Source organism: Parambassis ranga, chromosome 2 (assembly GCF_900634625.1).
Source record: "Parambassis ranga chromosome 2, fParRan2.1, whole genome shotgun sequence".
NCBI lineage: Eukaryota > Metazoa > Chordata > Actinopteri > Ambassidae > Parambassis > Parambassis ranga.
Genome location: NC_041023.1, coordinates 34,715,071 through 34,730,893, shown reverse-complemented (window position 1 = coordinate 34,730,893; position 15,823 = coordinate 34,715,071). Strand labels below are relative to the sequence as shown.

Below are 15,823 nucleotides of genomic sequence, written 5' to 3'. Positions count from 1 at the left end.
TTAGCTTCTTCTGAAAACAGGCTACTTTTGAATAGCTGCTTTAAATGTCCAGTCAACAATGTGTTCGGGTATATTTAATGAAAATCAGTGGTTAGTGTATTCCTTGCTTATGCATAAATAAAAATAAATAAAACTAAATAAAAATGTAAATCTAATAACATAAAACTTACAAATACGTTGTATCAGGCAGCCCGCCTGTGTCTGAAGGTGCTGTAGTAAAGTTTGGTAGCCTTACCACAAAGGAAAGACTCAGAAAGTTACTCCAGCATAAACACCCCACAAAACTCACCTTTATGTGATCTTCATCTGTATGATCAGAAGCGTCTTGTCTTATTTGTTCATATAGATACTGCCTAGTAAAGTGCAGTAAAGTCATGCAGCAGATGTCAGTATCCTCAGAACATGTGCAGTATTTCTGTATACATATATCCATTCACCTTTAATATTACAACAAAATATAATATATATATATATATATATATATATATATATATATATATACATATATATAATATAAGGTTGTCACAGTGCACACTGAATTCAGTTGGCTGTGTATTCGTACAAGCGCCAAGGCCTCTCTTATCTTTCTCTGCACATTATTACAAATAACCCTATGACATCTTCCAAGGCTGTCATAGGTTTTCATGCCATTAATGGGAAGGTTCCAATAATACATTAAAGTGAGCTGCGAGGTCACTTAATACACTGACAGATTACCTGAATAAAATCAGTGTCTTCCACTAAACATCACCACAGCCTGTAGACAGGCTACTGACCTTCTTTCAAGCATTGCAGTAAAGTGCCTTGAACAAGGGGGAGAAGAGCTGAAAAAGCAAATTTATTCCATACACTTGCCATGAAGGCATACACTCCCCCGCGTCAATGCACTTAAGATTTCCCAAAGAGGGGATGTTGAGTGATGGAGAAAGCCATCTGTAGGATTAAAGATGTGTTGGAACAGAAAATGTGACATGTTGGGAGGGAAGGTTAATTGGCTGAATTAGTAGCTTAATTAACTCAATGCTAATGGTCTCCATGTCCTATCAGCCTTGTCTGATTGCTATCTGGTAGTAGGCTTAAATCTTACTACTTGCTGTTGACTATATACACATTAACCCACTTAAACAAGCTCATGCAAACACACATAAGCCCTGACCAAGGCTCAGTTTATTCACCATTCTACTCATTGTCCTGTGTTCAGTATATAATAATAATAATAATAATAATAATAATAATAATAATAATAATAATAAAGTGAAATGTGAAATACATTTGTTATGCCAGATAATAATTATTTCTCCTCTCACAGATACCTAACAGACGGCGGCCTCCATTTGTATGCACGGAACACCGGGCGAGCCTCGGATGTGGCTGCTTCTCGAGAAATATCCCATAGAGGAAGCAAAGAGATGCAGGGTGACACAGACAGGTAAGGATGGGGTCTGTCAGTGCTGCTTGTTCTGCCTGTGGGCCACACTCAGGTGTTACCTCGGCTCCGGTTTTAGATTCATCCAAGGACACAGACATAAGAGCATTCTGTTAAAGGTAGGGTAGGAGATTTTGAAAACTCAGTGAGAGTCAGCCAGATTTTGAAAGTAAACACACGCCCCTTTCTCTCGGAGCTCACCCCAAAGCCACGCCTCCCAACCAGTCTGTGACTTCGGCCATCATGCACATACCTGTCTGGTGCGCGCAGAGCAGGAAGAGAGTGACAACCAGCCAACTATACGCGCAGGGTCGCCTCGTAGGATTGGCTAATGTTTTTAGCGTTTTATAGCTTCCACAGATGATTAATATTCTTCGTTTTAAAGCGAAACTGCCAAACTAATTGGTTGCTATCGGATTCTAAAGAGAAGTTACACTAATTTAACAAAAAACATCAGAATCAAAATACTCTACCTTTAAATGTCTACTTTTGCATACAGTAACTGCTCTGAGCATCTTGCTGTGAGTTTGATGGTAGAAGCTTTTATAGTAGCTTTTCATTTTCTGCTGCAACCTGGTGAATGTCTGCAAGGGCAAACCCACCAGACTGTGTTTTGCAGCTACTGATGCGTGTGAGCAAGAAAAGTGATGCAGTGTCGGGAAAAAGGCAGAAAGGCTCTCAAGCTTCTTTTTTTTTTAAAGTGAGCCAGCTTGACAAAACCTCATAATGCTGGTTTTTTGACATAGCAGGTTTCAGTGTCTGTGGGCTGGTTTTGGTTTACTGTTTCCAGCATTAGTATGTCTGTACGTCTCATATATAGCACGTTGCCTCTGCTCATAGCACCTCATTAACAGAAAATATTGTGCGTCATTAAAAATGGATCACTGCCGTTGATCCCCAAACAGGCCCTCAGACAGCTCAGGTACCTTTAGGTCCAGTGGGCTGGCTATAAATTGTAATGACATCTAAAAGTGTTTGATCAGTGAAACAGCAGCAGCTTTTCTTACGGCCTTGTTGAAGCTGAAACTCTGAAGTTACCATGTTGATCCAGCCAGTTGGCTTCATTTTTCTTCTTGGTTTGCACATTCACACAAGTTCATGTCCTTCAGAGGAGAAACAGCACGCTCCTTTAGTGCAGGAGCATCTCAGGCTAAATGAGGTGAAAAAGAAAGGCGTGCTATTGATTTAAAATGTGTCAAGCTAAGATTGTGATGATAGGCCTTCAGAGAGACTGTTGGAATCGACTGATGCAGTGACATTTCTCAGCGTCGCAACTTCCACTTCTGCCAAGATTTTAATGAGCGGCAGTGTTTAGCAGTGTGGGAGGTCTGAAAAACAATCAGATGTGACTCTTAAGAATTAAGCTGGCTTTTGTTGTAATGCTTTGAATTAGTGATGTTTTAACAGTATGCAACAAGATTAAAGAACACTCCACACTATTTTTGGGGTCTGTATTTAGATTTTCATGAGAAAGACTGGATGCCTTTTGGGCATTGGGTAATTTTAAGGACTCCATTAAGTGAAAGCAAATATGCCTAATATGCCTGATTACATAACAGATTTAAACAGTGTGAAGTAGGATTTGCAGACGTGCCGGTAATGTTTTGCTTCTTGATGTGTCTGTTTGCTACCAGACCACATAATTCGTTTGTTTCACAGTCCCTCTGTCTCTGGGTAACATGCTCAGTCTCACAAGCTTGTTCGTCACATTGGTCATCCAAGCCAGACAGCCAGGGGCGAGTCGGATCATATCTGTGATCAACCAAGCGTCAAAACATGCTAGACCTGACCGGGGGTTGAAAATAGGCGATTAACCTGCCCCCTGCCAGCCTCAGACTGATCTGCCTGTCAAACTTGACAGGATGGAAAGGATAGGAACTGTCTCTTCCGTTTACCAAATTCTCAGCTTCCCCCTCCACATGTTTTATCTCTGCATTTTAATATTTTGCCTGAAGTGTCTTTTACCTTGCTGACATAAATCAAAAAAAAAAAGTTCTGCATTTTCTCAGTAAGTCTGTGTTAGCATTTTAGGCCTCGGGGGTGATGAGGAAAAATGGATGCCTGCTTCCCCTAAAGATGCCTGCAGGCAACAGACTCCCGGTAGGATCAGAATTTGAACTCTGAAGCCCTGTTTACTTCCATTCCTTCTTCTCCTTTCCGTCACAAAACTCTACAGACAAAATACACATAAAGCTTCCCCCAGCTTTCCCCTGACATTTGTGATTGTCAGAAGCTGAGCCTTCACTTCCCACTGACACATGACAAAGCTCAGGGGGAAATTCATTTCAGAAGCAATTGCTCACCAGGTTTCACACCTCAGCTCAGATTTACCTCTGTAGGACAGGCTCTGCCTTCCAAGACTGGCTTCTTCTTTATCCCAGAGTCTTCTTTTGCACAACCCCCTGACTTGAAGTGAAATGAGTAGTTGATAAGGCCTGAGTTCAGTCTCTTTGCTGACTTTGGGTAACTTTTCATTTTCTTAAATGCTGACTTTGTAGAAATGACAAATACAAGGAAAGCATTTATCCATTTGGGTACAGACAGTAAGTAACTCACATATACAGCAGTTATATTCCTAAGCCCTTCAGTTGTTAACCTAGATGTAAATAACAGCGTGTTCTTAGATGTGTATGTTATCAGTCCAGTAGGGAATGATTGTCTTTGTCACAATCATAATTATTATTTAATAGTTAACTAAAAGTACACCTGAATAGGATTGTATATACTGTGTGCTCTAGTGATTATATGTTTCATTTAAATGAAACATTAAATTTAAAAGTAATAGCCTCCACCACAACAGACATCCTGATTATCTTTTGGCCACATGGTGTTTTTGGTGGATTTCTGAAGATCTAAATTTTTGCTTAGATAAATTTTGCTGTGGAGAAGCTCTTCACAGCATCTTCAAGAGTGTTCATCTCTTTATGGTGACATCTAAGAGTGACATGAATTGTGGGGTTTTAAATCAGTAAAAACAAAGAATTACTTGCTGTTAAATCCCCTTCCTCTTCTCATCCTGTTTTTGAATTTCCTCTTATGAGCTATAATTGGAAGAGTGCACGTAGCCAAAGCACCACCCCTATCTTACATAAACACCAAACTGTGCATCCCTCTCCCTCTGCCAGTTCTTTCAGCACACTGGCCACAGTAGACATAGTTCCTGGGAGGCAGAAAGTGAGAGTTGGTCTGTGTTGTCGTAAACTGCGTTCCTGTGAGGGTCATTATGCTTCGTGCTTTTTGTCCATAACAACTCCCCTGGTGAGTATCCATGGTAGCTTTGTAGCTTTGTCCCAAATCAACACGAGCCCTCTGCATATCCATTTTAGTGATTCATTATATAGAGACATAGGAAGCAGAGCAGTGAGCTTAGATGACATTTAGTCAGGTGTTACTGCAATATGTTTCAGCAGATCATCTTACCATGTGTGGCTGTGCTCAAAAATATACACAATTCTAAGCCTCAATAATGTTATTTTAAAAATGTGTTTGTTCATGTTATGTTTAAAATATCCATACCTAAAACAGTTATATAACAAACACATCCTTCGTGATGAAAACAATGGTAAGGGGCTTTTATTCTTTATTTTATTTTATTTTATTCTTTATTCTAAAGCCCCACTCTAAAAATACCCTCTTGCCATGCAACATAGATGAGCGCATGCTCAAAGTTATACTGTCAAGAAAAGACGCCCAAGGAGAGCGTTTTGACAACTGACAGGCTCCCCTTTCTTGGCATAATCATGAATAAGTAACAGGGCTTCGCTTTTAGCATCCTGGTGTTTCAAGTGAGTATGGCACCATCTCTCTCTCTCTCTCTCTCTCTCTCTGTCTGTCTCTCTCCCTCTCTCTCTCTCTCTCTCTGTCTCTCTCCCAGACTTGGCTGGACTCTGGGCTGTGGCAGCTGGCTCCGCATTTTTTGGTTGCTTGAAGCTTTGGGGGATTTAAAACAAGTGTACGTGTCTAAATGTGTGCTGTGACTGTGTTGTCCATGCTTGACAAAAGAAAGCTTGTTTGTGTGCTTGTCCTGGACAGCCTTTAAGTGTGTGTGCAGATTTGTGTGTTTGTGTGTGTTGCTGATAAGCAGGATCCATGCTGTCACTCTGCAGCAGTGACAGTTGTGGTGAAGCTGAACCACTTGTCAGTGCTGCTGTAAGCAGAGAGGAGATTTGGAGGAAGGTTCTTACTATATATGACAAAGCAAGTCATTATGAAAGTTTCTGTGTAATTTATCTCAGCCAGGGGCACCACTTAGGGAAGAAAATTATCCTCCCTCACATTGCACCTGAAACTGCTATCTGAGTTTTCTGAAGTTTTCTGGCACTCATCACCAGCAAACTGGTGATGGTAATTGGAAGATGGTTTATCCCCAGTTTGAGTACCCAGCTGTGCCTTCCTCTCATGTGTGTGTGTGTGTGTTCATGCAAATGTGCGTCCCCACTTGTGCAGGTGCTTGCATACAGATATATTTCCTCTCAAACAGACTCACACAGCCACACTCTAATTCATCATCATTGTCATCATTTAGATGCTTAAAGGAACATTTTGTGGAAGCTGAGATTTCTTCTTTCTCATCAGTTTGTGTTGAATGTTTTTAAGAACTTTCTCCAGGGGAATCTTGTCCATTAATTGCTCTGCTCATTTTGATTAATAAATAAAGTCACAGAATGGGCAGTAATAAAATAAAGACATTTTATGTGTGGTTTGAGCCAAGTATTAACTTTTATGTGTTTGTATGATGCATACCGAAATACAAGTATTTTAGGTATTAATGTGCCTCTATAGTATGTTCATTTATGTTATACTTGGTGGATGGCATTTAGGTTTATGTGTCTAACCACTGCAACAGCCCCATGTCCTTCTATGACCATGACTCTTGGCATACGTGTGCATGTGTGTGTGTCTTAGCCACAGTAAGTTTATTGTTTTTATTCTACTAAAATGAGGAGCTGATGGAACAAATTATTATTCAGCAGTTGAGTAATAATTCACGAGGTATTAAATAATAATTGATACCTCAATCAAATATAGAGGCCTTTTAACTTCATTAAAAGAGAGTTAAGGTGCAAAAAGGTTCATGCTTTAATTGACTGTAGAAACAGAGAGACACACAATCACTGCCCCAAAGCTGATCCATTCACCTGACTTCATCAGGTTGGACGTAGGGGTGAAGGCATAATGCAAGGCGAGGCCAGCAGGTCACCTGCTATCTTTAAGAACTTTATAGAAATGACTGGGCTGGGCAGACTGGATGAGCCAGTTATTGCAGAGAATTTTATCCTTACTCTTTTTTTTAACAGAATGGAATTCAGAGTGATGTAAGGAAGTTTTATTAAATTGTTATGTCAGTCCAAACACTGCCTGCATACCTTTCCCTTCTCAACCTGCTGTCTGTTAATCCCAATCATTGTAGCCATTTGTAGTCCACACATGTGACTGTGACTTATGGGAAATACTATAATGACTCACAAAGCTGATACAAGAGGGTGATCACGTATTTATATCCCTTCATAGTACATTATACATGTGCTGAAGAGGCCTTATGAACAATGTACAGCATTAGATGGTTGGTGCCTCACATTGTTTGAATTCTACAGCATCAAATGTTCCTAAAATGCTCAAAACTCCACTGAACAATGATTTAGAGTGCCATTCCATCCATTACAGAACTGCCTCCGATATACTGGTGATTTAAAACTTTTAATAGAATAAGTTTGCTGGGTTCAATGGCCACAGATTTAGAAACGAGAAAGATGCAGCTTATTTGACTGTTGCTGCAGAGACGTCGCCCCAGAGAGTTTTCATGGACTGACTGAAGTCATTGCCATGATTGAGTTTTATTTTTAATGCAGCTGGGAAAAAATCAGTATGAAGAAAAACAACCTTGAGGTTTTTGATGAAGCATTGTTGCCATATTAAATAGATAAATTGACCGCAGCTTCATCTATTCATTTGGTAGAAAATTTCCTAAGCCATGACTCCATTCATCATCTGACTGGCCTAATGGGTTTGTGAAGATAAGAATCGACAAAGCTCCTGTCATTTGTAATTCATTTTACAGCCATGGAGCCTGACTCTGTTGTGGATTACAAACATGTAATCTTGTTACATGTTAGGGTATAATTGCAGCTAACCAACATTTATAAAGCCACATAAACATATTATTGTTTGTGACTTGAAACTTGAATTCAACAGTCAAATTATGCTCTGTTATACTATTAACAGTTATAGTCTGTTATACTATTAACTATTTGAATACGTGATCATTTTGAGGCTTCACTTCCCACTGACTGAGGCTTTACAGCGCCCAGGTAATTGTGGCAACCGTGTCAGGTCTGTTACCCACAGGATGTCAGTGGCTCATTATTGATTCTGGACACATGCCGAGATCAGTCTGGTCAGATCCAATCCTCAGCTGAGGGGCTTGTGAGATCTGGCACTGTGCAGCCACCGCCTCTCATATTGTAATGCCAGTTAGAACAGAAGCAGACAGCCTAGTGTTCCTCTGACACGCCGCTATACCCCACCTATCCCCTCTGCTTACTGTCCCAAACCCTAGACTGTAAATAAAGATGTAAAACTGTGAGTCCGCCTCTGCTTTATGTTGAAAACAGCGCATAGAGCAGCGTGACAGGAACTAACTAAAATGCCATTTAGTTGGGTCCGTGACCCATCCACTTACATGGAGGATTCAAGCTCTACAACATATAGCGCAACCAGGGGGCAATCAGGATGTTGTGGCCTGAGACACTGAGGGCAGCTGTCATGTATATTTGCCAAAATTTTCATTCGTTATGACACCAACAATTTTAATGTGTTGTGTAAAAATTAGATGGAGAGCAGTCTGAGACGTTCAAGTGACTTTGTTAAAGCAATATATGTAAAAGAAGCTTACTCTTACTGCTTAACTTACCGCATTTTGCAAATTACCAACTTATCCAGCAGCTTGTTAATTGATTACATATGTGTGTAGCTGTATATTTATTTCATAGCTGTGCTTTACTAGACTTCTATTGCCTGTTTCTCACATTGCTGAGGAACATACAGAAAGGCTGACTAACCCTCACATGATGTTGGTCCGGAGGTTGAAAAGATGGTTTGATGAGTATCTCCTTCAGGTCAGTGGAGGAGGGAGAGGAGGAGGAGGTTGGTGGTTTGCAAGCACTCATGTAGGCTGCTTGTTTGCACATTTTCCAATAGTTTGCCACAGACTTTAACAAACCTCTTGCAAGGATGTATTAGCCCCCACCACCCCATCCCACCCCACCCTTACAGATGAACAGCTAAAGAATGTTGCTTTTGACTGCAATGCAGTAAGAACTTGGACATCTATACCAGACAAGCCAGGCACTGCTGACGTCCTGCTGTCATTGCTTGGCAACAGACACATTTCCAGCTCATCCCTCCAAGGTCACCTTGTTCCTTCCTTTAATTGAGTTGTGTCCAGTTAAATTGGATTCTACGTCTAGTCAAACGTCTTGTAATATTTTTCTCAATATGTATTTTTTTTTCTTCTTTTGATACAACTCATTGAAACAAAGCAAAATGTTCTATGTGTACTTGCCTCTTAACACAATCAAATTAGATCCAGTTTTTGTTCTTTGATTGCAATAAAAGACAAGTAGGACCATGTGCAGAAAAACCAGCGTGACTGTCCTTCAACGGCACACTTCAACTAAGTTGTGACACTGGGAACTCAATGTGACTAAATTAGGATGACACTGTTAAAAATGTGTCAAAAGAACCAACCTAGCCTTTTCTTTTTTGCAGTTGTGCGTGCTGTTATGTTTTTTCAGTGGACGAGGGAGAAGAATATATAGTGAATGTCACACCACAAAGCTGTGTGAACAGACATTGAGCATCACACGTATTATGCATGAGATCACTTCCAGTCAGAGGCGCACATCAAGGACGACGTACAGTCAGCTCACAAAACCAGCATCTCATCCAGCTCCTTGATTTGGCTCAATTCTGCATTGTCATCTTCCTTTAATTAACCCTTGGAAACCCGCTGCTGAGGACATGTCTGATTGCCTCTCCAAGGGCTAACAGGCCCATCCCGTTTGGGAGGGGGAGAAGCAGATGGGGGAGGGGGCAGTAGCATGGGTAAAAGTGGAAGACTGAGGAAGTCCTTTCTTCCTTTCTCTCTCGTTTTCCATTTCATCTCTTGACTCCCAGTCGAGACACAGCCTCAATGCCAGGTGGGGTTTTGCTTCCTTTGGTAGCACTGGCACACTAAGGAAACAAACAGACCACTTGTTTGACAAGACAACAGGCAGCATCCATCCCATAAAAGGTGAGTTGACAGCAAAGATGGAAAGCTGTACTGTTTGGAAGCTGCTTTGTTTTGTGTGTTTCAGCTCAGTAAAGCTGGGCATGTTGCTCCTAAATCTTGCTTTTAGAATATATTGTCAGCAGGAAGGAGAAGTAATCATTTTCAGGGATGTCATGGTGTTTTGTACAGTGTAATTGTAAGAGCTCGGCCACATTAAATGATGCAGACTAATGAGGATGAGTGCAATCCATTTATATTAGCCTCATTTTTTTTATATGTGCATTTATATGCTTCAAAGTTTTGTGTGTGACTGGAAAAGAGGTCTTTGTTGTGGCCACTTGAGCTTGAAGTGTTTAGAGTTAGTGATTTATTATAATATTTCAAACAGCATAGCACAACAACATTTATACTATTGACATGCACATTTTGTTTATTGTACGATCTCCAGTGTCATTAGCTGCAACATGAAAATGTCAGTCTTCATAGACTTCTTCAGTGATTGTGGACCAGAAAATGCAGTTATTTTTATAATAAAATATGATTTTATATATATGTTACTAGGAACCAGGGGTCCCACTGGTGCCAGATAAACAAATATAAAAATACAGATGTTGCTTCTTGAAGTAATAACCATTTTGTCCATATTTCAATAAACTGTCCCTTTATTCACAGCTAAATTGTGTGGGGTTAGATTTTTCTGCTTATATGTGTCAGTAAGTGTGAAATAGCATCCACTAACAGATCCAATCTGCTCCCACTTTATGTTTTCAAATGCCAGTGCATGGTTTTGTTCTCTCCATTTTGTTACGTAAAAGGTCCTCTGAGGAAGAGCTGCAGTCTCCCTTCTGTAGTCATGCCACACTTTTAGTACTTTTCCCACCACAAATATTTATTAATCCTGTCATCAAAATCTTATTTATCTGTATGATAATGTGTTATCACCATAGTTATCCTTTGTTCATGCTGCTAATAGCCTTTCCTCCTCTGGGCGGTTAAAAGAACAAGCACCAGTGTATTGAATATTACATGAGCTCATGTTTGCATGGTTGAGTGGAGCCACAGCTATGCATTAACAGCATATAAGCAGCTGGCAAACATCAAGTATATACAGTATGAAATAGAATAGACATATATGGCTGAAGCAGCATCAGACATGTCAGAAGAGAGGCTTGCTATCTTCCAAGTTAAACCTTTTTATAGGACTAGTTGCCATACAATTTCAAGAAACCAAGAAACCCCAGCAGTGTTTGTTCCACCATCATAAAATTCAGTGTTTTCAGATGGATTTAAGGGCAGGCTATGACTTGTGTTGCACCATCTGCCCATTTTACTGCCTCTCTTATGAAAATGGGAGAGGAGCCAATATCTTCCACACTGATCTCCTCTTCAGCATTCTGCTCTGTACATTGTTACTCATTGTTAATTTAAGAAGTTATGACACAAAACTCCGACCCACCTGCCCTCACTGAAGGGTTATCGAGTTCGCCTGTGCCATTTCTGAGGATGGTGACGTCCATGTGAAAGTGTGCAGGTCTTAGAGGAGGAGAATGAGGAGGAGCTTTGTTAGCCACAGTTCTGTCGGAGCATTTGAAACGCCTGATAAAATATTCAGCCAGTTACAGTCAGGGAGATCTCAAGAGAAGAAGCACAATTTATTTTTGTTTTGATTTATTCAGCATTTATCCCTATAAACTCCACAGAGTTCTGGAGCTGGTCTGCATCCCTCCCCAGCTTCAAAATTACACAGACCAAACACAGTTATGTATTACTGTTCATGAAGTAGCTCCACTGGGGCTGCTGTAGCACGGGTAAGATGCTGAAATAATAACATTTTCCCCAAAGCTATCTGCAGGGTGTGTGGAGATGCGGATCACAGTGACTCAGCTATTTCTTTACTGTCTGCTGATTTGGCTTTCAAAAGCCATATAGTTTTAGATCCGGATTTGGTGGTGGTACATTAGCTGTCCTTCCTCTTCCTTGTCAAAGCCTAGCACCTGTATTAGCCACATCTCAATTCAAATACCAAATATTTGGTCATGGATGTGGTTGCATACATCACGTGCTGTATTTCCTGGTTGGAATGCTGGTTTTAATTTAAAAGTTTAAAAGCTTCATAGAAAACATTGTTTTAGATAAGTAAGGACCAGACACACAAAGAAGAAGAGCTTTTCTATGGACTATTTGGATTTTCATTATGCAACATTTGTTCAGTTTGTTGATTCCTTTAAACTGCTGCAGAATCACATTTTAAGAAAAGCTAAAGGGCATCTATACTTTGTAATTGACTCATTGTGATTCACTTTTACCTGTTACCTAAAAAATTACACAGAAAATGCTTTAATCATCTTACCCACAGCTTAGACTAATTCTCCAAAAAAAAAACAAAAGGTTCTTGAGTGTTGGAGGGCCCTTTAAGGTGAAGAGTGATCTGCTGCTGCCAGGGCATGCAAGATTTTCCTCATGTTTAGATAAGAATCGGAAGTCAATGAGCTCCTTCACAGCCATCTGCCTCTGCATTATGATAATAGATTTTACAATTTACTAACCATCCTCTCCCTGCTGTTTCACCATTCCCCATTTGTATTACCAAGTAAATGTGTAGCAATTTATCTCAGTTTGAGTTTTTTTTTCTTTTTGTTTAAAAGCATTGACTGATATTTAAATTATGCAATTAGGCAATTAGCAGCAATCAGCACTTGTAAAACCCATCTGTGTATTTGATATCTGCTAAATCTTCTCTAAGAATGTTGTCTTTATGTGCTCTATGAACAAATATTTGTACACCACCATGCATAGTCAGACCTGCCTGCATGTCTGATGGAGGGAAGCCAAGTGACTTTGGACTGGTTCACTTTGTTGGAAGCATTAAATTTGGCTCCATATTCCCCTGTTGTGTGTCAAGCAATGGAAGGCTGGTCTCTGAGGAAGCTGCAGAGTGCAGTGCAACTCTCCTGTCACTTCAGAGCACCAGCAGAGGGGTAACTTTAAATCAGATTGTGAAGGTGACCTGGCAGCCACCGTCACTGCCAAAAACCTAAAGGCCCCACCCAGCACCAAGTGCACATTTAGCTCCTGAGCTGCTGTCAGATCAAAACAAAGCCATGGTATCATCAAAGACATGCATAGGAGTAGATAAGAGGAAATTATTAAAGGGGAAGCAGGCCAAGCATGTTTTTTATTACCATTGATTCATCTTTGGGAAAGGCTGGCGTGCGCAAGTTGGGTTGCTTTTGTTTGATATTACATCCTCCACAGCAGCATCTTTTTTTCTTTTCAAATAACTGTGCTAAAGCTGAAGATGGAAAAAAAAAAAGATGAAGTGATGGAAAAGCTCACCCTGACAGCTTGGGTACCATTTATATTTTGTATGACGAGGTTCTGCTGTGCTTAAACCTCCATCACTAAGACACTTTTCCAATAATAGCTTTGAATTGAACAAAAATGAAGCCTTTAGAATGACAGATTACGACGACAAAATAAGAAACTGGCAATGATGTTCAATAACACAAAGACCCATTACCTGTTAGCTTTTCCTCCCTATACACAAAAGGACTCACAAATAGGCTATTCCACAGCATTTCTGTATAATTTGCACAGTCAGAAGTCAAGACTCCATGCAGTTGTTGTGACACAGACCTGGTCAGATCTGGGCTGTGAAGATAGATGCTGCTCATTTTGAATCTGTCAGAAGAGTAAATCAATTTTGCGCTGCACCAGTGGTCATATGGGCTGCTGGGTGTCTGCTCACATTCATTACCAATGGTTGAGATGGGTTCATGGTAAAATGTTTATTACAAACCCATGATTTATGCACTTTTTTTTTTTTTTTGGAAGGAACTTTAAAATCAAAGCAGCCATTATCTTCCCTGGACAGCTACCATACACGTCTGCACATCTCCAGCTCGCCCACTTTTCCCACCCTTCATCCCTTCTTTTCTTTTTTAAAAATGAGTCATTATTCTCTCATTTTCAGGCTGCCTTTTGGCTTTCTTCATCATCTGTGATGAATTACACATTGCGAGCCTGAATTGATTTGTTAAAAAAGTGTAATTAGCTTTTGGAAGCTTTGCCTTTTTTTATCATTTCAAATGAATGGCGTGTTTCGGGGTCAGACTGAAAACTCCCCTTAGATGAAAGTCCTTCTGATATCTGACTCATGTGGATCACAGTGTTAGGTTGTCAGTGTGTTCTTATCGACTGTGTTTGAGTGATTGTTTTGTTTTTAAATTAAACTTGAAAATGTTTGATTTATCCTGCTGGCAAATCTAGGTGTGAGACACACCCAGATGTATCAGGGTTTGCACACAGACCTGCACACAACCTCAAACACACACGGAGATGGGAGTTGACGTGTTGGCATGGAAACTAGTTAGTGTCTGTGAGGGTTCTCTTCTATACAAGTGTATGCAGACACACAGTCACTGTGTGTGTGAGGACAATGAAAGCAAAGAAGAGCTAATGTATTATTATTGAAGGTGATTTATTGTCATAGCAGAAAATGACAGAAGCTTTCTGCAGTGTAGAATTTGTACTGTGTACTATTATTGTACAGTGACAATAAGGATTCTATTCTATTCTATACTGCTTTAACTAAATATTGTTCAGTGTGCTTCTCATTTCTTGGTGTCTGTCTCTTCCTCTGTTTCCTTCAACAATATATAATAGATGAAAATTATTTTATTTATAAACCCACAAATAAATTAAATAAAAGCAATTGATAAGACGTTTTTCTCTAAAAAGAAAAGTAGCATCACTGATTTATGAGACAAATTAGGCAGTTAAAATTCTCTGCATGTGTGCTTTCCTACTCGATGATTGGACAGTGAGACCATACTTCATCCTTCAGTGACATTTACAGTAAAGTTCTAATGAAAACTAGGAGATGATGATGGCAGCCAGAGTGTTTGTTAGTAAATCACAGAGCACTTCTGTTGAAGGTGATGAGGTTAGGTCAGAGATGAGCATGTAGCATTACCAGTATTATTCGTGTACATAGTCCTTCTCGCTCTCACCAAGTCTGCTTTCTTCCTCTGTGTTCCTGTAGTTGGGATGACAGCAGCTCTGTGAGCAGTGGTCTAAGCGACACATTGGACAACATCAGCACTGATGATCTGAACACACCTGCATACTCCTCTGTCAACTCAACACGTAAAAGCAAAGGGGCACAGGTAAGGACATGTCGCACATCATTTATCATCCTTCCTGAGGAGTTTTACTTATTTTAAATGTAAGTTAACCAACTGTCGTGTCATATTCATGGTCCCTAACAATGAATCCTATTTGACATTGATTAACTTCTGGACGTTCCTCTAGCACAGGGGAGGGCCACATAGACTTCCATAAGAAAGTCTATGTTTCTTTTCTTTTCATAAATAATACAGTAATATAAATTGGAGATCACTTGCACAGTATCTACCTCTATAAATATGCTCTTGTTACATTTTCATCTTTGTAAGAGTCTTTTGCTGTCATTTACTGCTTACTCCTCTGTCCTCGCTGTGTGTATCCATGTCTGAGTGTATGTTGGTTGTATGTTAAAACACACTCATGCACAGCAGCACAGATGATGTGAAGATATTTTTACAGAAACAAACCATTAGAAACTAAGTTCTGAAAGTTCTGAAAGTTGGGAAAGAAGTGTGCTTTTTAAGAACAGATGACAATGAAATATTTCAGCTGCAGCACCGCAGTAACATCTAAATGCACTGTGGAGTTTCCGGACGCTTTACCGCACATTTCAGCATAGTCGCGCAGCATTTTTAAAGTGTAGAAAGTGCAACCATGTCTCTACAAAAAGTAGATGGGATGATTCAGTACAGCAGTACACAATATTTGAGTGCACGGTCTGTGGGCCGCATTGAAGACGCAAGCATGCCGGGTCTGGCCCAGGGGCCATACTTTGCCCAGGTCTGCTCTAGCACCACTGTCTGTCATATTTTCAAAACTATTCCCATTAGTTGGGTTGGCTGTACAATGTGTTTAGTGTTAATAATGTGCATGCTATCACACTAAGTTGGTTTTGGCATTGTGTACATGTTTGTATGGCACACAACATCCCTGTCCCTAAATACATCCTGTCACTTTGCTTTGCACTGCTTTTAGCTCCATTATGTTTAGTTTTACAC

General features: G+C 40.1%; 1 protein-coding gene across 9 annotated transcripts in view; it reads left to right on the top strand.

Moving 5' to 3' along the window:
* The window catches only part of nav3 (neuron navigator 3), a 178,257-nt gene that overhangs the window by 127,376 nt on the left and 35,058 nt on the right, over window positions 1-15,823 (top strand). For all 9 annotated transcript variants that reach the window (XR_003669363.1, XM_028394087.1, XM_028394063.1 and 6 more), the window contains 2 exons: window positions 1,310-1,429; window positions 14,743-14,866. Coding sequence is in view for 8 of the 9 variants with exons in the window: in XM_028394087.1 (XP_028249888.1) it covers window positions 1,310-1,429; window positions 14,743-14,866 (244 nt within the window). In the remaining variant the exon portion in view is untranslated. The remainder of the gene's footprint in view (window positions 1-1,309; window positions 1,430-14,742; window positions 14,867-15,823) is intronic.